Source organism: Asparagus officinalis, chromosome 3 (assembly GCF_001876935.1).
Source record: "Asparagus officinalis chromosome 3, Aspof.V1, whole genome shotgun sequence".
NCBI classification, from domain to species: Eukaryota; Viridiplantae; Streptophyta; class Magnoliopsida; order Asparagales; family Asparagaceae; genus Asparagus; species Asparagus officinalis.
In genome coordinates, this window is record NC_033796.1 from 66448621 (window position 1) to 66473836 (window position 25216).

General features: G+C 33.1%; 2 protein-coding genes across 2 annotated transcripts; one reads left to right on the plus strand and one right to left on the minus strand.

Moving 5' to 3' along the window:
• Window positions 7-7930, plus strand: LOC109834285. The gene is made up of 4 exons (XM_020402268.1): window positions 7-242; window positions 318-536; window positions 4999-5064; window positions 7324-7930. Exons 1-4 carry the CDS (start codon window positions 81-83, stop codon window positions 7483-7485), a joined length of 609 nt encoding a protein of 202 aa, XP_020257857.1. The 5' UTR covers window positions 7-80; the 3' UTR covers window positions 7486-7930.
• LOC109835236 lies at window positions 16640-17270 on the minus strand. Its single transcript, XM_020403221.1, has 2 exons — window positions 17021-17270; window positions 16640-16830 (listed from the first exon to the last, which is right to left on the minus strand). Exons 1-2 carry the CDS (start codon window positions 17268-17270, stop codon window positions 16640-16642), a joined length of 441 nt encoding a protein of 146 aa, XP_020258810.1.

Consider the following 25216-nt stretch of genomic DNA (forward strand, 5'->3'; position numbering starts at 1 on the left):
AAGCGAGTATCAACCGTCTTCGCTTCTCATCCCAACTGGAACACACAACGTCTCGCCTTTCCTTTTTCTCCGTAATTGTTATGGCCTTTTCTTCCACCCTCTCTCCCTCTTCTTCTTCTATACTCTCTTTCTCCTTCTCCTCCAATCTCCGCCTCCGTCCCAGTCACCACCATCGTCTTATCGTCACCTCTCGAGTCCCGTCACCTCTCCGAGCCTACAGAAAATCCTCGAACTACCCCCAGGTACCCAATTTATTAGTTTGAACCCAGAATTCATTCAACTTCGCATTCAATTTTGGGTACTTTTATGTGGCAAAGGATACGGTAGTGGTGGTCCCTGATCCTCGCGCTTGGATCGGCGATCTCGGCGAAGGCGAGAACAATGAAGATGACGACGATGAGGATGATGAAGAGGAGGAGGACGATAGGAGCTTGGATCTTCTTGCGAGATTCATCGAGAATGTTTTCAGGAAGATATCTCGTCGAGCTCGAAAGGCGGCTCGATCCGTCCTCCCGTCATCCATCTCTACCAAATTGGTAATCTCAACGTAAAATTTCTTGGTTGGAGCTGTGCTAGTCACAGCTAGGGCTGTTGGGATTTGCTCAAAATTTCATCTTGAGATTTTACTTCCATTTATGACACCGTGAGCTTTCTATCTGCCCTGTTTCCACTAAATTATGAGTTGGTTAAGTTTTGCTAGAATTTGGGTTAAGTAAGCTTTTATGGATTTGGGAATTTGGGATAACTGGAGTGGATGAATGGCTTAGTCTCACTGATTGAAGTCCAGGTCCAGTGGGAAAAAGATGATCTCCCAGGCATCAATATGAAATTAGAATGGGAGATACAAAAAAATTGGTCTTCATTTTTACGTGGAAGGGTAAATGGAATTTGCAGATGCTCTCATTTGATTTGGAATTATTGGATTTTCTATTGGGAACCAAAGAGAGGAGCCCATGTCGATCAATGTGAGAGTAGGATAAATCGTGCGGATAAGCAACACAGAATTACCTCTTAATTGTACACCGAAAGATAACGTGGTTCTTCCATAACCTAGGACCATGTCCACAAGCAACTCGATAAAAAGAAATCAATTTACAACAGTCCTCAAAGTTTCAACCAAGCCTGAGACTCTGATAAAGATGGATAAATAAATGGCAAAATATAATGATTACCTTAATACTCCAAACCACCAACCCGCTTGAAGAAACCTCTTTTAATACTAGAATGCAGTTAAGTCTTCAAGATGGCGTGAAAAATTAACAAATCGAAACTCTACTTGCTTCTCCTCTTTCTCTTCTTTCTTTCTCTCCGAGACTCTACATTTGAAGAGGATAATGATATAGAAAAGAATGCAACTATTCATCTTTAAGTCAACTCATTACATAACTTAAGTTTCAACCCGACCACAAGCGGGTTTGAAATTGGGCCAACATGACCGAATTGTAATATCCTTTAGCAAATCTCAATGAACCGAATGTTGAGTATGCTCATGGATATGAACCAAAATCAACAACCCACCTCAATGCCCATGAGGGGTGGTGTGCATGACTATATCATCTAATATCCTTTAGCAAATTTCAATGAACCGAATGTTGAGTATGCTTATGGGTATGAACCAAAATCAACAACCCACCTCAATGCCCATGAGGGGTGGTGTGCATGACTATATCATCTAACATCCATGCCGGCTACCTTCCAGTAAATTTTTTGGCATGTCCTTCGTTAATATGTCATCAACATTAAGCAAGTAATCTCCATCACCAAAACTCTTCACACAGAAACAATGATCCTAAGCCATTGTTGACTTTCATATCATACAGTTATTTCCGTTTAAGCTAAATCATTCTAATTGTGTTACTATCTCTCTCTTATATACTCAAAAGAGATCAAAATCACAATAAATAGCAGGTAGAAAGCTGGGAACTTTCGTCAACCAAGATTCGATAATTAAAGTGAACTGAGAGCAACAAGCTAAAGCAACTGCATGTACTTTTATTTTACACTTTTGTAATTAAGAAAGATTAATAGGCAAACTGAAAGCTATAAGCCAATGCAGATGAATATATATTCTGATTTGATATTTCTTTCTTCCCTATCAATTTATGATACTATCTGAATATTTGCTGACTAACTGCAGTCACTTGCCAGTGTTGGTGACTTGTTTCTAGCTGGGCTATAAATCTCTTGATATTGTTGTAGAGCTGCATCTAAAGTTTCTGGGTGTTTTAGTTCTAAGTTTTCTTCTTGAATCTCTATTGCATCCTGAGATTCGATCTTCGGTAGTTACTCTTTCTAGGAGCTTCTGGAGTCATGCTGATGGGAAATGAGCGGAGAGTTTCGATCTGAACATGAGTATCGACTGCTTGTTGAATCTGACCTTAGTTAAATACTGCTGAAAATTGACAAACTGTTGGCTGCTAAAGGAGGATTGATGCTTTAGGCTTGATAGAAAAGCAAGAGGAAAGGTTAGGGGCTGATTGGTGGGTTTTGGGACTTTTCTCTGGGTTTTTGTGATAGTTTGGTAGTTTTGTTTTCCCTGTGGCTGTTAGCTGGATCTACTGAGAAGGAAATGACCACAGGTTTTAATGAAAAGGAGAGATTTTGATAAATAAGCCTCACACTTAAGGGCTTCACACCCTACTTAAGAATAGGCCTCACACCCGAGGTCTCACACCCATGGCTTCACACCATTAGCAGTTCACATGTAAGTTTCAAATCTCAAAATCTTTTTTTTATTGATCAAGTTTGCCTTCTCAATAAGGGTTACATCTTTATTTAAAGAAGAACAAAACACGACTCTTAAGGAAACAATATTAAATCAAATATTGAACATCCTAACATCCAATCCTTAGATAAAAAATAACCATCTAACAATATCAAATCTCAAAGGTCCTAACATGTAATCCTAAACAATATAAACATCTAACAAAAGCAAATCTAAAAGACCCTCTAAAATTCCTAACATCAGATCGTGAGGAAATCCTACTTAAAATAAAAAGACTGCTTTAAATATTTCTTTAAAAAATAGATCTAAATAAATCATAATAAAATCTTCACCAAATCTTAATTAAGTCCATAGGATTTAGATTTGGATCTGTCCTGCATAAAATCTTCCACTCTTTAAATTCGACGTCCTTGTTGAAAATACTAAGAAGAAATTGGAAGCTTCTTGTGGTGTCATTACAAAGACTTTGGATCTTATTTCGACTCTGATTGTGGTTTTGATGAAGGCTCGAGATCATGGGTCTTTCTTTTATGGAGGAGAGAAGAAGATGGAGATGGATCCTTCGGCTTTGATACCAAATGATGTGGAACGAGTGGAGAGCTTTGATCTGAATATGAGTATGGATTGCTTGTTGAAATCTGATCTGAGTTTAATATTACTAGAAATGACAAATTGTTAGCTGCTAAAAGAGGATTGATGCTTTAGGCTTGATAGGTAAGCAAGGGGACAAGGTTAGGGGCCTTCTCAATGAGGCTTACATCTTTATCTAACAATTTCCTTGATTGATTCGGATATTAGGAAGGTTTAATAATCCTGTTTCTTGACCCGTGTTTTAAAAATAGGCTGATTTTATTGATTTATCGCCGATATATAGGGTTTGGGCCATGTCCGATATGATTTCTACAAAAATTTATCGCATATCATTTTTTGGCTAATTTGTCGTGATATATCAGTGTAAATCCAATAAAGCGGCCAATTTCTCGTGGGTAAAAAATCACCCGATTTTCTACAATTTACATTCTAAGTGAACCAGTTCGGGTTTGGAGGAAAAACCCCTTTTTCCCCATATTCGACCCGCATCCACTAAATAAAAATCATGCTCTCTTATTCTATTTAACATCTGCTTGTTGTGTAACCCTAATTCTCTCCGCCTTCACTATTCGCTCCCCCAAATTGCTAGCAAATTTCTCACTCGAAGACCTATATCAACGACCTCTCTCGAAGATTCTCTCGAAAATATTTCATTAAATGTGCTTAGATTACATTTTAGGACATTTTATTATATATACTCACCCTCCGATATGCCACTCTAATTTTTACTAATCACCGATATATCCCTATAATTGGTATCCGATATGAATTTTGGCTATCCGATATATTTCTGATAATCGATATTTAAAACCTTGCTCTCGACACATGCATTTAGATATTAGGAAACCATTGTGTTAATCTGCATTTAGATAAATTCTGGCAGTTTTCCAAACCTAAATGTGAGTTGTTGTAGAGAGACGAAAGGCTTGTGCAGAATTGCGAACTCTATACTCTTTTTCCCTATATTCTTGCATGGTCATATGGAAACACTGCATGATCAGTTGGATCAATTCATTTTGAATAAAAATAAGCAGCGGAAAATCATGTAATATGTGTTGATGAAATACTCTTGTAGGTAGGCTCCCCATGAGCACTTCAGGGGAAAAGCTGCTAAAGTCAATCTAAGTTCTTGTCATTCGTTTAATGTTATCCTACAGAATATGTGAGATTAGAGTAATTGGGCTGTTGCATCGAATTTATCCTCTACTTACCTCAGTGTTTTGCCGAGAAGTATTTAGTTGATTTTTCGAAGTTTTTCCTGAACTTTTTTTATTGGTTGTCTGCTAATTAACTAGTACTAGGTGGAAGTTTTGAACTTTGTTCCAACTTGTTCAGTTTTACAGGGAAAAAGAAAAAAATTATCTTTTGTGCTCTTGTCATATTTTGGTGCTGTCTATTTGTTTCAAAATTTCATCATTTTTAATTAGAAAATGGTATTCCTGTCATCATTTTGTTATATTAAAAAGTGAGTGTGTGTATGCATGTGTGCATGGTTGGTGTGATGTTGGCCAGAGAGATTCCTTGTATGGCCAAAGGCTCAGATATGCTCATGACGCCATCTTAATTGTTGAATTTTTATATCTTAGATGTGTTCTTAGCTAGTTTGGAATCGTTGTTACTTATAATTAGAACGCTGCTTTTTCCCCCTGCTCGTAACATTTCTCAATATGATGCGGATACAGGTCAGGTTTTCAGTGAATGGAGTTTTGATACTGGCCTTTCTGTGGATTCTTAAAGCATTCCTTGAGGTAAGTCTCCATCTTTGAGGCTTCTTTTTTGCAGACTTGCAGTTGCTATCATTTCCTATTCTTCTCGTGCTTGTTTGAATGACATGTGCAGTTGTTATACAGAAGCATCCTGCAATACCATTTATACTTGTTTTGGAAAACGACTGAGTAATTACAATAATAATCTGGAGATTGAGCTGGTGGAATTGCTAGATTTATTATGTATATCATTTTTGTCAAAAAAAAATTCAATATTCAATCACATTCCAATGTTGCTGCTGTAGATTCCTAATTGGCAGTTTCTCCTCTAGACTATATTGATCTAGTTGTTCCCTTTTCGATCTATAATTTAAATTAAGGGAAGGCCTCTTTTTTTGTTTGTGAGCCACATTTTTAGAATGTTAAAAATGCTCTTGCACCTGGAGAAACTAACAAAATGCCTTCACACTTGGGAAGAAAGAACTACAAGCATGCCCTCACACTTGGAAAAATGTACAGATATGCCCTCACAATTTAAAAATCCAGGAAAATCTAACGAACCATCCATTCCCTTGAAAATTCGACTACAACAATTCTCAAACATTTTGTGTCAAGTATTGCATCGCATGCACCAAGTTGCTAGCTATTATGAAGGGAAGGCAACATAGCGGGTACATGCTTTCTGCCCTTTTACCCAATCTAGATATGAACAAAACTAGAATACCCTAAAGGATGAACACAATTTGTTGATGGCTTTTTTCTCTATAATTCTTTAGCTAGCGAACAGTGAAAGTTTTGAGTTTCCCTAATTATCCGGTGCTTCACTGGAAAGACAAAGAAAGTCATTGCTCATGCTTTGGTTGTCAGTGATAATTTCCACATTAGAGCAAGGTCATGACACTTGCAGTGAATTCATTCACTGTCGTAAAGAAGTAAGAGGATTGGGGCTTTATGATTTATCAAATAGGTTAGGGAATTAAATGACAAAGTCCCTCTAGTTATATCCATCTGCTCTCCAACCTGTTCTAGTTTCATCATAATTCCATATTTAATTCTGTTGTGGAAAGTTTCACCTACAAAGTATTTTTCTATAGACCAGCCATGCTTAGGCATGGGTTTGTCATGTGATATCTTCACCGAAGCAGTTTACTCCTACTTCGCTATTACCACCCTCAAACTTGCCCTATCCTAACCACGCATTCCTCTTTTCTTCTAGCTATCAAATTAGTTTCGTGTCAAAGGACCCTCTTCCACTAGACCAAAACTTCAAAGTTGTGGTGAGGGTGAGGATTATATTTTTTTACCCGACATACCCTCATAGGTTGAGTGCCCTTATTATGCCCAAACCTAGACTCACGCAATGATATCTTTTTTGTTCTTAAATTCGCATTAAGTACATTGTCAGTGGGAATAAACCTGGGTTGATCTAATACGATGTCAAAGGTCCGTGCAGCTATACTAAGACTCCAAAGTTATGGTGAGTGTTGAGGGTTATCATTTTATACTCTATATTACCCTCACAGGTTGAGGGCCTATTTTATGAGCTGAAGCGTGGGTTCACACATGTAATTTTCACATTAAAGACGTGGCCAGTAAGAATTGAACTTGGGTGCTGCGGTACCATGACAAAGGACCCTTCCGCTACACCAAGACTTCGAAATTGCGGTGAGGGTTGAGGATTACAATTTTATACTCTAACATTGGCCATATTTCCTTGTCATGACTAAACTTTTATACTTTGTAAAAGTGTAGAATCTTCTGTACATAGTATATGCATGCAGCCTTTGCATTATTGAGCTGGGTACATTATTTTTTAGTGATCCAGCCTATTGGTTACATGATGGATGAACACATCAATTTGAGCTTTTGCTCAACTTTAATGTTAAGGGGGCTTATGCTATAACAGCAGCTTTCCCGAGAGCTTTAGATGTACAACAGATAAACAAATGATTATTGAGCCAACCTCACTCTTGAATTGAATTATTACCAAGCACACAACTTTTACTCTGATAGAAGAAGCATAAGCTGTTTCTTCTTTTTGGTTTAAGTTTGTCAGCTGGCCGACAACTATGACATGATCCATTTCTACTGTCTTTAATTCTTCTATATTTAAATGAAACTTCCATGGACATTAGCGTACGAGGGTGCTTTTCTTCACATCTGAAAGCAAGACAAACCTCTCGAGGGACATTTCTTCTCAAAAAGACTTAACATTTGCCTTCCGTCTTCTGTCTTCTTTGGATCCTGATGTTTGTTATCAATGGTAATATTAAACTGCATTTTTGCGGAATTTATGTTTAGGTAGTCTGCGCTGTGGGGACTATGGTGTTTGTGAGCATTCTTTTTGTCCGTGGAGTATGGTCTGGAATATCTTACATTAGGGAGCGCCAATATTATCACTACATTGACAGAATGGACAATGATGATAGAGGTGCATGGACTGGCGCTCAGCCAGCAACTTGATTCATCTGTTGCATCATATGAGCTCACAAATTCTTCAAATTGGAGCAGAAGATTGAATAAAATTATATGAGTCATGTATTCGTAATTTATAGGAGGAACGAGAACAGGAAGTTAACCTCCCACTTAGATGATGCAGGATTGAACAATACTTGACAACAGTAATGGTCATGTAGACTATGTGGAGATAAGTTCTATGTATCAGTCTATTACAAGAAAATAGCACGCTGTTTAATGGATGTATTCTTATTCTTCAAGTAGCAACGTTAATCGCTCTGTGAATTGGAGCAGATCTACGTCCGACGGAGGAAGGATTTTTGTAATGATAGTTTTTATCTCTATGTTACCGCTCCAAACAGCGTCTTTGTGTTATGGAGAGAGCACATGAAAAACTTTCAAGCTCTATGCATTATAATTGCTGTTAAAGAGAAGGGTGACGTTTATTTTAGTTGCTTTAGTAAACACAAGAGTACGTACCTTTGTTTTGACTGCATGAGTATATGCTGTACCAGTCTTGGTTGTGTGTGTGTGTGTAAGGACCCTCAGACCTCAGTAATCCTCCAATATCTATGGATTTTTATTTCAGCTATTGGAAATTGCAATTACGTACAAGGAAAGTTGAGTACTACTTTCAGGATTGTAAATTGTATTTATATAACAAATTTTTGGAAAAATTGCTTCTAGGCCCCAAATTTATATTTTCAATGTGCCCCAGCCTCTCCTATTTTTTTTAATGTTCTTTAGCCCCTCCTTTTTGAAAAAAATATGTCCAAGCCCCTCCATCACTCCTCCATCATGATTCCAGCTCATTTCAGCAGTTGATTAGACATGCCAGCTCATGATTAGACATATCAGCTGACTTAAATCCCGAATTTACCCTCCTCTTTCTCATGTCAGTGGATGTAAACTCTTTTCTGTAACATGTTAACTCTTTCCTGTAATATGTTAACTCTTTTCTGTAACATGTTAACTCTTTTCTGTAAAATGTTAACTTTTTTCTGTAAAATGTTAACTCTTACAGCTAACATGTTAATTCTTACAGCTAACATGTTAACTCTAACAGCTAACATGTTAACTCTTACATTTAACATGTTACCTGTAAGAGTTAACATGTTACAGAAAAGAGTTAACATTTTACAGAAAAGAGTTAACATGTTACAGAAAAAAGTTAACATTAATGTGCCCATGCGAAGTTCCTCGGGACGGCGCCGACGACGGAGCGGGGAAGGGGGCAAAGTGGGGCCGAAGGAGTGCCAGTGGGAGGGAGACGGGGGAGGGCGGGGGGAGGTGTACGGGGGAGGAGGTGGTTGAGGGAGGGAGGAGGAGCTGTAGGGGAGGGAAGGCGGTAGGGAGAGGTGTAGGGGGAGAGGGGAGCGGAGGGAAGGAAGAGTGTAGGAGGGGAGAGGGGGGAGGCGGGGAGAGGGGTGAACGGAGGAGGTAGGGAGGGTTTTAAATGGGATTGTGTTATGGGAGTTTGCATGGGAACTGGGGAGAGGGGGCTTTAATAAGTTTTTTCAAAAGGGCCGAGTGGGCAGACAATGTTTGAGAAGTTGGGTGGGGGGTAGGGGCAAACATTAAAAAATTTATGAATTTGGGGCCTTGAAGCAATTTATACCTGGTTTTTTTTATTTTATTGTTTTATTATTATTATTATTTTTGGGTTAGCCATCTCATTATTTGTGGCTATACTATTTACAGAGCAGCATAAAGAGTTACTTTTGTTAAAGCTGCAATTTCTCTTTAATTAAGGAATATCATTAAAATTAGTTTCCAAAACCTACAGGATATAAATAATCAAGGCACAAGTCAGAAAAGTCAATGCCTACGCCAGCATCTGAGCAGATGCGTAGATTACAGAATCAACGTCATCACCAATATTATTCTCATCATCAATCCTTTTTTCAGTGAGAATATGTAATATTATCCTTGTTATAACCGCCATTGCAATTCTGGTATCATCCATAAGACACTCCAAATTTATTTATCAATTAACATATTTGGAATAACACTAAGAAATGAGAAGGACAATCTTGTTCAAAAAACTACAATGAAACATAAACTTTTTTTTTGTTTAGCCTAAAGTCTGTCACAATCAATATCATAATCATCATCAATGTATAATCAATAAAACATGTTGCGAACTTAATATAAAATCAATGCACTGGTTACAAAATCGTTGCCACACAAGCATATGAGCATGCATATTTTATGAAACATACAAAACAGATAATCTAGGGATCATCGATATCATTATCAGCATCAATGAACTATGGTCAATGTTAAAACATCATCGCATGAAGTATGGTCATTGTTATAACCATCATCGCATTAGCAATATCGTCTACGAGACAAGCTCCAAATATTCTCATCAAATCAACCTTTCTGGAAGGTTCCTAAGGTTTCGCTTGGATATCATAGTGTTTTCCTTGTTATGTTTTTGTAAAAAAACACTATGATATTATGTTTTTCTCTTAAAATATTTTCAAAACACAATGTTAAGTATTTTTGGTCAACACTAGTTTGACCCATTATAAAATAGGGGTTTTTGCTTTCAGACCCATTTGTTTACTCTCATTTATCTTTAAACCCAAGTACTATTATTTCTATCTTTAAGCCCAATTCACCTTTTGTATTTATCTTTAAACCCAATCTCCAAAATTTAAAAACAAGTGGTGAAAATATAGTATTTTGAAGATTGGGTTTAAAGATAAATACAAAAGGTGAATTGGGCTTAAAGATACAAATAATAGTACTTGGGTTTAAAGATAAATGGGAGTAAACAAATGGGTCTAAAAGCAAAAACCCATATAAAATAAGTATTAAACATATTATTAATATATTATATATTAATTATAGTAAAATATATTGTAAATAAAATGTTATAATATTTAGTTCACATTATTATAGTTTAATAAGTATTAAATGTAATATAATATAATATTATATTATAATTATTACATATTATTTTTAAATAATTATATATTTAATTATTTTGGTATATCAATTTGTTATTTTTGTATATTATATTAATAATTATTATATTATGAATATATTATTTTACATTAACATTTGTTAGCAATAAATTATTTTATTATTAAAAATTATTTTACTTTATAATAAATTATATTATTTATTACATAATATATTAATATTTTATATATTATATTACATTTACTATACAATATGTTATTATAATAATATTATTATATTGTTATGTTATTATTAAATATGTTACTATTATATAATATTTTATAATTATTAATTTATTACAATTTATTTATTAAAAAGTTAATAATATTATAACGATTATACTATTGTATAATATATTATTATTTATTATCAATAACTTTTTTATTATTTTCATTAGTTTATTTATATTTTATTATTATTTATTTATCATATAATACATTATTAACATATTAAATATTGGTATTTAATATGTTATTATATTATTATATAAAATATTATATTTATTATATTTTTATATTATTTAATAAATATTACTAATATATTAAGTTAACTATAATATAGTATAGTATATTATAATATAATAAGCATGTTGAGTTTTATGTTAGATATTATATTAACACATTCTCAAACTCAAAACCAAAACACCAAACTTAAAACACCTAAAATGTGTTTTGAAATAAGTGTTTTGTTTTTAGTTTGAGGATGATTTAGTTCAAAAATCACCATGGTTTCCAAACGCATGGTGTTATATTTTTGACAAAAATACCATGGAAACAAGTAAAATACCATGGTATCCAAACGGAGCATTAGGTGTTCAGACGGAAAATTTTAAAAAGTAGGTTAGAATGGACTTGCTCTGAATCAGAACTAGATGTTTCGATCCACTATCTTATCTTGTTTCTTTTATTGAAAAGCCAAAAATATAATAAAATAGATAGAAATAGTCTTTTTCGCTATAAGAATATTATGTATAAATCATGATGTGTACATTTGACTAAAATATGCTTCATAATTCTTTAAAAGTGGAGCATGATTGATCCTGACCTTTTTATTTTTACTAGTTTTTATGAACGTGCATTGCACGTGGTTAAATATCATAATTATTTATTTTTAGTTTATCTTCTTACTAAAATTTGTTCTTCGGTTTCGATTTTTGCTCACTTATGTCTCTAAAATTTAATATTGTGATTATTTATCTTCTTTAATATTTGTTTGAGTGGGCTACATGAAAAACTAATATTTGTTCTTTAATATTTGTTTGAATGTGCTACACGAAAATAATGTAAGGCCAATTTGAATATTCATGTTATTTGGATCGACATGAAAGAAAGCTTCATCTAAGGAAGTATAATGTTGTAAAAGTAGAAAATATCTGAAAAAATTGCATTATAATAGCATGAGAAATAATTAAAGCTAATAAGCCTAGACAATTGATTAGAAGTGGATACATGACACAAAAGAGAATATGGATTTTATTCATAATCATTGATAGATTTCATTGAAAACCATAAACTAAATATTAATGCTAACTCTAATAGAATTTTATATGATAAAAACATCCATAGAATAAGTATATAAATATATACTTATTTTTGCATTGATAAATTCTAGGAAGGTCGAGATTTAGATCGTCAACTTTTTGGCATTATTGTTCTAATTATCTAGATTACAATTAGACTACTAAATCTGCAATTGGCAGATAACTAAAATGTTTTTAAGAAAAAAACAAGGATGTTCTTTCATTTATTTGACACTACAATATTCTTTCCTAACATAGAATTTGAATACATAGAACATACCATTATGTAATAATTCCTGACATATGTAAAAGGAAAAAACGAGCAGCAAAATCACCGACAGTACTCGAGGAACAAACCGAGAATAATAGAATCTTCACAGAAAACTTCTGTAAGTAATAGCAACAAATAAGCACTAAAACATATCTAAAAAAGATCTTTTTTCTCCATAATTCACTTTATATATTTTCAACAGTTTCTGCGGCTGTGTTCAGCACAAATAAAACCACAATACTAAAGAATCAACAAATCCCTGAATGCATATAAAAATATAGGTCCATTAAAAGTTTTCTACAGTAGACTTCATGCCTCTTATCAATTTTCTTGTTGAGACGAGACTTCCCGAGTATGAAGAAAGACATGGAACAACTTCATTAGGATTGGAGTGCAAGTATCATGCTCAAAGTCATGACTACATAATCTGCTTGAATAGTTCCCGTAATTACGGTACTCAAACAGAATCTTATCATCAGAGATACTGATAACTTTGGGTAATTGTAGTGAACCTAAGCATTGCTCTCGGCAATTTTCGGTACAGACGCTCAACATCATCCAATTCTTGTTATCCTTGAGCATCCATATCTTCACTGAGGTTTTTTATATGTAACAAGCGCAATGCAAACATGCCCTCTTAGCTCATGTATAGTTATACAACAATCTCTCCTAAGTGTGGGTATAAGCGGTCGATGTAACTTCAAACTTCTCATGTTTGATATCGAACCTAAGGACAGCCGTGCATTAGCCTTCATTTTCTTCTAGTACAAATGACTTCCAATAGAGAGACCCATGTAAGAAAAATGGTTCCATGAGTGCCTCTGAGCAAGGAACTTCCCCAGTAAACCTCCAATCTTGAGTTTCTAAAGTGAGGATTTCACAATAACAAGAGACTAAGTTATGATAAATTAGCCTCACCGCCTTGTACTTTCCTATACAGGCATAAAACCCTAATCCAACCATGTCAAATTCCGTACGTACTTGAGGTGGGGAAGTTCAAAAATTCATGAGTAACCGGATTCATTAAATAGCAGACACCTGATTTGTTCACATCATATCCACAGGCCAATCCATTAACGAAATTCGATAGTTTCAAGTTGATCTCAAAGGAGAAACCCCTAATACCCTCGGTTGCATCGAAATTGTATAAGGTGACCTTTCCAAAGCACCTGCTCATAATTCTCGGACTCCTACCCATAAAGTTTTTGTAACGTTCTTCAATGAAGTAGGGATCATAAGTTAAGGAGCACCATTGTTTGCGGACACAACAAAATCTTACTAAAGATTTCACTCGAATATGTCGAACGTTATTTGTTAAGACTCATCGATAACAATATAAGCAAACTTTATTTTGAATTTTGAGAATAATGATTAATTTAAATAATCATGATATTCAATATTAAATCGATATTATTATATAAGATTATATGACCCTTTTTAATAAATTATAAAGTATATATATAGAAACCTCGATGCTTATAACCAGTAGTTGGGCTCCACAAAATAGGTTAACTTTACATTATAGTTTGCTACTTGTAGTACTGTTGGTAATGTCATTACCTTTCCTCTTTAAAGATTTCACTGGAATATGTTGAACGTTATTGTTAAGACTCATCGATAACAATATGTGAAATTTTGTGTCGTTTAAGACTCATCGATAGCAATATAACTTAAATAAAGAAGATACAAGCTTTCGTAAATATATTAAAAAAATAAATTATATAAGCAATGGTAGGAGAACTTGAGAGGAAAAAAAGGACTTGAAAAAGACAAGTGAAAAATAAATGAATTTAAAATGAGGAAATAAGGCTGGATGTGGATATGATTGTATCATATATATTTGTACTTAAGGAGGTATTTCATATACATTAGCACTAAATAATAAGTGGTTTAAGTCGATGTTTCCATGCTCAAAACGTTTTATAGGATCACATAGGCAAAATAATATGGTAATAAGATCTGAAACACTTTGCGAACTGTCTTTTTCCTTCACAAATCACATCAAATCCTATTATGCATATTTTAGCATTTAGGGGACTGATGAACAAAGGCATACAATTTTTAAGAAAAAAAATACCTTATGAGATATTAATGAGAAGGAACATACCGAGAATGAAATCCTATCATAACAGAGATGTTACTATGAAAATCTCCACTCTTCCTAAATATAAAGATCGTCGGGACTCGAGAGTCTCCATTCCACTTTCAAAATATGTTGAGTTCAGGACATCTATGGCATTGATAGACTAATGTGTGTAGTTTGAACTGTAGGTCATAAATTGCAACATCAAAATTGAATAATCCTAATACGAATCAAATAAATAAAATAATATTTTGCTGATTCATTTTTAATCAAAATTGAATAATCCTAATACGAATCAAATAAATAAAATAATATTTTGCTGATTCATTTTTAAATATGGGCTTGGTAATTTAGTGATTTTAATAAAATAATATTTTGCTGATTCATTTTTAAATATGGGCTTGGTAATTTAGTGATTTTAATGTGTTATGACAAATCCCCTGATAAGCATATATCAATCACACAAAAAGCAAAGAAAATATACACGGGTAGTTCATAGTTCAAATCACTAATTCCAAATCACACTACAAGAAATCTAATATAATCTCTCTAAAGTGAAGAGGAAGCAAAGAGCCAATACAAATATCAACAGCCAAATAATTTAATTATCTTATGGTTCAGAATATAGAAAGGAGTGATCTATGTTCCAAATTACTGTAGTTGTCTCAAATTTCTATCCCAGCCCATGATATATATAGCTACACATTTTTGTTTTTTAGACTTTGCATAAAGTAAGAATTTTAATTCGACAACAAATTGGATTATAATCAAATAAACTAGGCAAAGAAACTTACTGAGATCATTTGAATTTCCTTATCAACATTAGATAACAGCCAATAGGAACGAAACCACTAATTTTATTAATAAAGATATCATTATTAATTAAGATTAGATTACAATGTAACATCCAAAAAGTGTCAAGGGTAATAGGATATTTAAAATTTGTATTGGATAAATAGGATATATTATGATTAAAATATAATATTCAAAAGAGTTAAGGGTAATATTGACCATGGAAAGTTTTTCCGAACTCATAATTTTAAAGAGGGCATGATAGTGGAACAATCATAATAATCTCTGAATAGAATGAGAAATAATATAACACGAGCAATATTAGTCTAACTCTACTATTTACTTTAATGTTCTTAGTACCTAAGTTATTTTCTTTTACTTGGATGAATATGTAGATGACTCATTCCTGTCATTCTTAATTACTATAGTTAAAGATTTTTGTTATAGGCAAAAAGCTCTCATGGATCAATATACATAACTTTGTAGCTCATTCTGTCATAGTTATTACAGAAGAGACAACGTTCAACAACCTAAAACCCTCATCTATAAGTATCTCAAAGAAGTAATGGTGATACTAACGCCTCGTTTGGTACGCGGGAATGGACTCAAATGAGAATGAAATGGAAGAAAGAATAGAATGGAATGTATGTAGGAATGGAATGGTCATTCCCATTCTCTTGTTTGGGTGCATTTGTAGAATGAAGCTAGAATGAAAATCTCATTCTTATTCTCATGTTTCGTATCACTAGTTCACAAGTGAGAATAAAATCTTATTTTCTAATAATGCCCTTACAACAACATAGATTTTTAATAAGATAATAATAAACATTAATGATAATAACTAAATAATTTTATTTATGCATAGATTATATTAATCTATCTATGTGTTATGCAATGCACATGTTATCTCTCAGGTGTATGTTCCATTTTTTTTAAACAATGCTCACTATTTCTTAGTATTAAAAAATTAAAGAAAAAAAATTAAAGAGTATCACATCTTTCATAGGTCCAAAAAAATATAAATAATGATATCCACCATCCACAGTTCTAGATATATAAATTAACTCATTTGATAAAGTATCAAAATCACCCATGACATAATAAAAAATCCATAAAACAATACCAACTAAAATAATCAAGTTTCAAAATAGCAAAATGATATACTAGCCTAAATTGCTAATCTAAAATTGCCCACTTGCATATCGCCTCACCCAAATATTCTTCAAATCATCACTGAGTGTGAAGAACAAATCCAGCAAATCACGGTTAGTACCAATCGCCTCTATCGCTGTCAAACATTTGTCCATAGGTAAATTCATATTCATTATCTATTCTATAAACCTCTTTCTCTTCTCAGTCAAAGCCACTTAATCTAACCCATCCTTAATTAATTGGCTCGACCTAAAAAGTTCACTTCCTACATATGCAGAAGATTCCCTCATTATCTCGATTGACTCGCTATCCCCCGATAACCATCTCTTCTTTTTATGCTTGGAGAAAGCTTCACCCGTGTTCTAAGGTATTACCTCCTGAGAATGTGACTCGGTATATCATCAGCATCAATATCATGGCCAGCTTTCCTATCAAGTTCTTCTATAACATCATATGGGTGTTCCATTCCCTTTCTTGTTGCTCGATCCTTACCAAACACAATAGATAAGGTATCAAGGTGTGGAAAAGCTTTCTCTTGAATTGTGTAGCATTTTTGTGGGCCTGCAATTAAATTCGTTTAAAAATCAATAGTCATTAATTAAGAAACTACCAGATATAATAAATTTAACATGCTAGATTAAAATTTGAATAACTAAATACCTTTAGATATTCATCCCATACTGCTTTTTCAGTAGTTACACATTGCTTTGTTTCATCCCATCCAAAACCATTGTAGTTGAGCATATCAAACACAATACTGATTGTGTCTTAAGAGTTTTCATCCTTGATCTGATATGCGGATCAGCCTTTAACCCTGAATTGGGTAGTGAAATGGCAAGTAACCTCTCAACAACATTATAGTGTCGAGACTTGAAACCACGATTAGCATTGTACTTTCCAGTTTGGTGTAACTCCAACAATGCATCAACCAACTTCTGGTCTTCCTCAACTATCCATGTTCGCTTATTCTTTCCAGGTCCTCGTTGATCTTCTTGATCCATTCCTGAATAGTTTATAAACCATATAATAATTTTTAAATTTACATCATCATAATAGTTTTAAAATAAGTCTTGCTTTGATGATTTGTGAAAGTAAGCAAATCTTTTGATTTGTAGCAAGTATAATGAACTTATAACTTATGAATAAAATGAGTCATGTAACAAAAAAAGCACAATAATGTTAATTCTAATTAAAATAAATGTCAAATACAATTTGAAAACAACATGATAACATAAACTTGAATACTAACTAATAAAATATATCTAATGCCACATCATCAATGATATCCTCTGATAAGCTACTCTTCTTCCCCTATCCACTGGTCATACATCAAATTTGTGAGGTTATCTCGATATGAAGTCCAAGCTGTTGTAGTTTTAACTGTGGCGATTGAATCATTATTAGCCATTTGAGTTGTTTCCTCTATAACATCAAGACTCTCTTCAAATAGATCAATCTCCATTTCTCTCCTTATGTAATTATGTAGAAGACAACATGCCATGATTATTCGATTTTGGGTCTTTATAGGGTAAAATGAAGAACTGCATAAGATCCCCCATCTTAATTTAAGCAATCCAAAACATCTCTCAATAACACTCCTAGCTGATGCATGTTTCATGTTGAAAAACTCTTGCATAATTGTAGGTTGGTATCAGTCTCTCCATTCGTTCAAGTGGTATCGTTAACCTCTGTATGGGGCAAGAAAACCTTCACAATTTGTGTATCCAGCATCAACTAGATAGTAATAACCTATGATTAGACAAGTTAAAAATGTATTTAATTAAATACCAGTGGAGTTGATGATTAATAAACCCAAATGAAATACAAATTATAAGTAACGTACCACATGAGACTTTTAACCCATTTCTTCTAGTTATTGCTTCTCGAAGGACTCTACTATCAGCAGCTGACCCTTCACAACCGGGTAGTATATATATGAATTGCATGTCTTGAGAACATACACCCAAAACATTTGTAGCAATTTCACCCTTTCGTAAGTATATATATGAATTGCATGTCTTGAGAACATACACCCAAAACATTTGTAGCAATTTCACCCTTTCGTGTTCGATACCTAGATTTTTCCTCCACAAACATACACCCAAAACATTTGTAGCAATTTCACCCTTTCGTGTTCGATACCTAGATTTTTCCTCCACAACTACCCTCACCCTTATGTAAGTCCCATCTAAAGCTCCAAGACAATTCTAGACATTAGGGAAATTTTAATGTGTTAGATAAACTTATAAAAATTGATAAATACAAATGCTACTTATATTGTAGATTACCTTAAACCATTCCCACCTCGCATCTGTTGAGTCAATCGGCACTAGCTCGGGTTTCTTAATCAAAATATCGTGTAGACATATTACGACGTGTAACACATGAGTAAAATGCCGACTAATAGTTTCTCTTGAACGTTGGAACATTTGTTTTATGACTCTGATCTTCACATGGTGGGTGAGAATATGTAGAAACATTGATACTTGCTCATCTACTAACATATTTTTTGTATCATTTAGTCCTACATTTTGCAGCATAGTGCATAACTTCCTAAAAGAGTTCCTATACATTCTAAGCTGATCATAGCAAGTTACTTCACTTGTATATGCTAGACGATATACATTTTTCCTTTTAGAATAAAAATCTATCAAATATCGCTCTCTTAGTGATTTTTTTCCATGTAAATTTTCATTATGTGAGATGAAAATAGGAACCACCAAGCCACTATACTTTGCACATTTCTCATATGTGCTTGGACAGCAACCAACTTCTTCAATTTTCTCCGTTCGCCATCAGAATCCATAATATGATATATCCTGACTGCAAGTGTAAAGGAGTACATTCATTTTGGAATGTAAACTATTTAAATAAACTCTTAATGAGAATTCTTAATAATAGAGATATTGTTGATTATGATAAGAGAATAATACAAATAAAATGCTCGTAGAGTTGTGTGATCGTAGGCAATAAGATTCATAGGATAATACAGATAATAATTCAGCATTAATATGATGAAGTATATAAAATTTTACAATAGGGTATATTTCTTAATATCATGAAATGGCAATTCCGGTTGTTTAATAAAATTTTCATAATAAGCTAACTATCAAATTCAACATTAATAGAAGAGAAATAAGCTATGCACTCTACAACAAATCATCAATAAATTTAATGTAGAATTGAAGTACATGAATAATTTGTAGTAAACTTCTTATCTTTAATACTGTCTAGCATTTTTATTGTTGTTTACCCGTGCATATGGATTAACTCCATACTGCTTACTAATAATTTTCATAGCATCCAACAACGAAATTGTAAGTAGTGTAGTTAGTAACACATTCATATTGTTAGCCTTTTTGTTTTGATAATGTTTTAATAAACAAATTACAACTAATATTGTTTATCTAGTGTTTGTGTTTTCGTATTTATTCTAGGTAAAAATTGAGTTGGAGGATGGATGGAATCGAGCTTTCACGATCATATTCAATGGAGGTTGACAGAATATCGGTAGGAAGCCATTGCACATCAAGTCATATTCAAGATCAATATCATCCATGTTTACCAAGACGAGCTTTATTGAAGATCAATCTTGGGTATAATGTTTATACTCTGTGTGTTAATGCTTAAAGCTCAAACATTATACACATACACGTTTTCGGTTTATCACTTTCAAGTTAAATTATTTTTTATTTTACAAAATAATATGTTTATGGATTAAAGACTTGTTTACACTATTTTATATCTTTTCTCAAGTCTATTAATCTATTGGAAAGTATTTCAAAACTTGTTTGGAATAAGTTTCATCAAAATCAAGTTTTGACAATTTTGTATTCTTGAATAGTTTACAAAATAAATTAGATTTCACAAATGGGAAATTAAATTTAAAAATTCTTTTTGTAAAATTTTCTATTACATATTTATAATCATTTCCCAAAAATTTATCATTTTTGGAGTTGATTTACTATACTGAATTGATTTTATAAAATTAAGTATTTTAGCAGTTTTTAGAATCTGGAATATCTATTTTAAAATATATTTTTCTCACAAATGGAGAGTGATATTTTCGAAATTACTTCTCTAACATGCTCATGTACATGTCTGATACCTTACTTCAAACTTTCATTATTGTTGGAGTTGATTTACTATTTTTAATTAATTTTTTAATACCAGATACGCAAATTTCCAGAATGCTGGATTTTGGGGTATTTTGGTCTTTTCAGCCTATAACGGCTAGTAACGGCTAGTTTTTATTCTCTTGGGTTTTTTTAGCTGGTTTAAGAGGCTATAAAAAGTCCTCAACTTTCATTGTTTATTATGGATGTTTATGAGAGTTTCAAAACAAGTTTACAAGTATTTTAGTTTGTTTTAAGTGTGTTTAAAGTTTGGTTTTCAAGTGAAGAAAGTTTCACAAGAGGAGAAGATTATCCTTTGGTGTTTTGGGCTTCAATTTCACATCTCTCCATCTTGTTATTTAGAGAAGTTTCCCTAAACTCTTTCTACCTTTATATTTATTTTTTTGTTAATTATTTTTATTAAAGCTAGATTTATATTGAGTTTAGATTTGTTTTACTCATTGCTTACACACACAACCATTAAGCTTTAGTATTTTCATACATAGTATATTTGGGTTGTAGGGTTGTGCCTTGAGAGTGAGCTTATTTGTGTTCTCATCCATATTAGAGAACAAATTATTGTATTGAGCTTTCATTGTGAGGATACACCTTTGTAATACACTTGTACACCGAGAGGAGTGTGTGGTGAGAGACGGGGTCATCCCAAGAGGAGTGACGTCGGTAGTAATACCTAGGGAGAGGTTATAAATCCGAATACTTGAGGGAGACACGGGCTAGAGACCAACACTTAGAAGGTATAGAGTGAGATTACAAGAGTGTTGCTTGTAAAGTTTTTGGTCAACTAGAAAACCGAGTGTGAGGTGTAAACGTTTTTGGATGAGCATCGAAAACTCGGTGTGATAGTGGATTTCTCCCCGAGAGTGGGGAGTGAAGACGTAGGACGGAAGGTCCAAACTCTGTAATCATTTCTTGTGTGTTTGAGTTTGGCTTGTGCACTTATATTTGTTTATCTCTATCGTCATTCTCTTATTGTCTAATTTATCCACTATATTGTTTGTATTTGTTTATTCTTGCATATAATTTTTGCATATCTTATTTGCTAGGATATCTTGTTAAAAAGTTTTAATTAGCATTAAATCGGATTAGATTAGCATAAGACCATATTCATCCCCCCTCTAGGGTTCTTTCCTAGTGGCATTAGGTTCTAACAATTGGTATCAGAGTTTGGTGCTCTTTGATTTAAGGTCTAATCGCCTTGAGTTAAAGATCCAAGTTATCTTTTGTGCTAATCTAGTTTTAAGATTTATTATTATCTTGCTTGCATATATATATATATATATATATATATAATTTTAATACATTTGATTTGATTATTATACACTTAAAATTAAAAATCATATATCATATAAAAATATATGTTACCAAAAATATTGTCATCTGATGTTTATACATTCTTGGTCTAAAGAATATATAATGCCAACTCTAAATTTCCTAGATTAAGAATCACCAATTTAATATATTACTAAATTAGTTAAATATCTCTTTCCAAAGTTTTGTCAAAGGAAAATTTTTGCAAGAGGTCAATTTATTTTGTGTCTCGAGGGAGTGTTATTTTGGAAAAGTAAAGTAGCTTAAATTGGTCTTGCTATTATCTATTTTTTTCATTTGTCATTTTTCTTCTTGTTCTACAAAAGAAAGTAAGTCTTTATATTTACAAATTCTCTTTTAAGTTGAAATTTCTATGCAATTTATCAAAATTTTCATTACAACTTCTACCCATATATAAATATATATTATTAAGGGCCCGTTTGGATCGGGTATTTTGAAGGGGAAAGGAGGAAGAAAGCTGCCAATTTGTCAGCGCAGCTTTCGATTTTGGGGGAAAGCTGTCAAAAAGCTGACAAATTGGCAGCTTCCCCCCTCCTTTCCCCTTCAAAATACCCGATCCAAACAGCCCCTAAGTGAGCAAGGGCTTCACATATCCTTTGGATCATCAACCAACGGTTGAGATTTGTTCCGAACATCTCATGACCATATATAAATATGTTTCTCACATCTCATAAACCCTAGATCTGGCAATTGGTAGCCGAACTCCCCAACCCAAGTCCCCATCGACGACCTGTGCTCCTCCTAGCCGCGACGACGCCCTCCTTCCGCTCCGACGACGCCCTCGTCCCGCTCCGACGACGCCCTCGTCCCGCTCTGACGACTCCCTCGTCCCCGTCCCGCTTCGACGACGCCCTCCTCCCTCCCCACGACGACGTTCTCCCCCCTCTCCGACGACGCCGTCGTCCCTCCCCGCGACGACGCCCACTTCCATCGATCTCTGTAGATCTGCCGTGATTCTTTGATTTTTCTCACTGGAAAGGTAAAAAAACTCTTTTGCATTTAATTTGTGTACTTTTTGAGTCTACATGTCCATATTAATTTGTGATTCACTACCTTCCTTGATGGATTTCATCGGATTTTGCTTGATTTGTTGGATTTCGGCAATTACAGGTATAATTTCTCCATGATTCTTTGATTTTTAGTTTAGATCTACTGTGATTCTTTGATTTTTCTCACTGGAAAGGTAAAAAAACCCTTTTGCAATTAATTTGTGTTCTTTTTGAGGCTGCGTGTCCATATTAATTTGTGATTCACTGCCTTCCTTGAGGGATTTCGTCGGATTTTGCTTGATTTGTTGGATTTCGGCAATTACATGTATAATTTCTCCACGATATTCCCTTTCGTCGAATAGTTGATGAATAATTTGATATCAAAACCATGAAATTTTTTTAATCTATTGTTTCCCTATTTTTTTGGTAATTTTATGCTTAATTTCATGCTAGATTCATTAAATTTGGTTGATCTATCTTATCTCCTAGAAATCTGGTTCAGTTTCGTTGTGAAATTTTAGCTATTTCTTCATCCTGCTTTTTATGTGTTTCCTAATTTATATGAATGAATATGAATGAATGAAATTTGTTTCATTTTTGTGAATAGGTCAGCGTTTTGAGTTTTTAACATGGAAAAGTTGTTGTTTTCTATTAGATACTGGTGAGTCTAATTCATATTATCTGGTTATTTATTCAGTGTGTCTGACTGATTTACAAAAAAAGGAATTGGTTACTACAGTAAGATGTGAATAAATGAAATGAGATATAGTTATCTGGTCAATTAAATTTGGCTTGATATTTGTTCAGTTTTCTTCTGTAACTCCATTTAACTGGGAAGAAGTGATTGTATCTTCTGCCTATTTAACTGACTTATGCTGCTAAGGTTTTAAATTTGCATTATGGAGTTCCTTTTCTAGAACGATGAATTGTAACAGTAAAAACTTTGAATGTTTTTTAAGTCTAAAGTATAAATTAATCTGTAAATAGAAAGTTCTCGTTGAACAATGGGGAGTTGGTATAAAAAGAAAGTATAAAGTATTGATGCACTAATTTATGAGTTTAATGTTATAGGTCGATGTTTTTTCTCTCTTAGAATCCTATTGAATGGATGCACTAATTTGTTAAAATCTGTAAATAAAAATTGGAAATATATTTAAATTGCCTATAAGTTGCTTAATTAAAATTCTTGCATGAAATGAGCGTTGTTAGTCCAATTTGAAGTCTTAACTCTCTTTTGTGTCTTTTCTTTATACTAAAGGCATGGAATTGCTTGACAGTAAATTCTAGATAGTAGAGATCTTCCTTCTTAACTGCCGCTCAAATGGGTATCAGATGGGTGAACTTTGGAAGAAAATTATAGCAGGGAAAGAATTGCATGCATGAGTTAAAATAAAATCTTGATCAGGGTGAAATTTATTTTGAGGAAAAAATTGCGTTTTAGTGATCAACGCTGGTAAGTTTTGAATTAGTGTACTTTATTAACTTTGTGTTGTTTCCGTGTCATAATCTTGGAACATGGTTAAATTTTGAAAGACGTATCTTAGAGTGAAAATACTTATTATAATTGACTTATCTTTATAGTCTTTACATGGATTCAGATTATTTAAGAAATGTTCTCAATTTTTTGATATTGACTTATCTTTATAGTCTTTACATGGATTCAGATTATTTAAGAAATGTTCTCAATTTTTTGATATCCTAATAAGCTATATACATTAATGCAAAGGGTTCTCAATTTTTTGATATCCTAATAAGCTATATACATTAATGCAAAGGGTAATTTATTCCCACAAATACAATTAAATGAAATAGTCTACATGTGAATAAATTACGACACATAGTAAAATGAATTACGTAGATAATTAAAATTAAGTTTTAAGCATTCTATATTTTCTCATGAAGTTTATTCTTTGATCCTAGTATTTGTATAAAGGAATAGATATACCGCTATCAAAAAACAAATACATGTGCATTTTAGTATACAATGACAAATTAAAATGACAAATAAAAAACTTATGCTATATTTTCTCATGAAGTTGTATACAATGACAAATTAAAATGACAAATAAAAAACTTATGCTATATTTTCTCATGAAGTTTATGAGTTTAATATTATAAGTCGATGTTTTGACAAATAAAAAACTTATGCTATATTTTCTCATGAAGTTTATGAGTTTAATATTATAAGTCGATGTTTTGCCTCTCTTAAAATCCTATTGACTGGATGCACTAATTTGGTGAAATCTGTAAATAAAATTGAGGATATATATTGCCTATAAGTTGCTCATTTAAATTGCTTTCTTAAGATGAGTGTTGTTAGTCCAATTTGAAGTTTTAACTAACTCTCTTTTGTGGCTTTTTCTTCATACGTGTTGTTAGTCCAATTTGAAGTTTTAACTAACTCTCTTTTGTGGCTTTTTCTTCATACTAAAGGCAAGAAACTGCTTGAGTAAATTTGAGGCAGTATAGATCTTTCTTCTTAACTGCTGCTCA

What these genes read in the sequence shown, in the direction of transcription:
- LOC109835236 (XM_020403221.1), bottom strand. Translation starts at nt 17,270, where the DNA reads ATGGATCAAGAAGATCAACGAGGACCTGGAAAGAATAAGCGAACATGG. An exon ending in TAAGACACAATCAGTATTGT is followed by an intron (nt 16,831 to 17,020) that starts GTTTGATATGCT and finishes ATTTAATTGCAG; the next exon opens with GCCCACAAAAATGCTACACA.
- LOC109834285 (XM_020402268.1), top strand. Translation starts at nt 81, where the DNA reads ATGGCCTTTTCTTCCACCCTCTCTCCCTCTTCTTCTTCTATACTCTCT. An exon ending in AATCCTCGAACTACCCCCAG is followed by an intron (nt 243 to 317) that starts GTACCCAATTTA and finishes TATGTGGCAAAG; the next exon opens with GATACGGTAGTGGTGGTCCC. An exon ending in TTCTTAAAGCATTCCTTGAG is followed by an intron (nt 5,065 to 7,323) that starts GTAAGTCTCCAT and finishes ATTTATGTTTAG; the next exon opens with GTAGTCTGCGCTGTGGGGAC.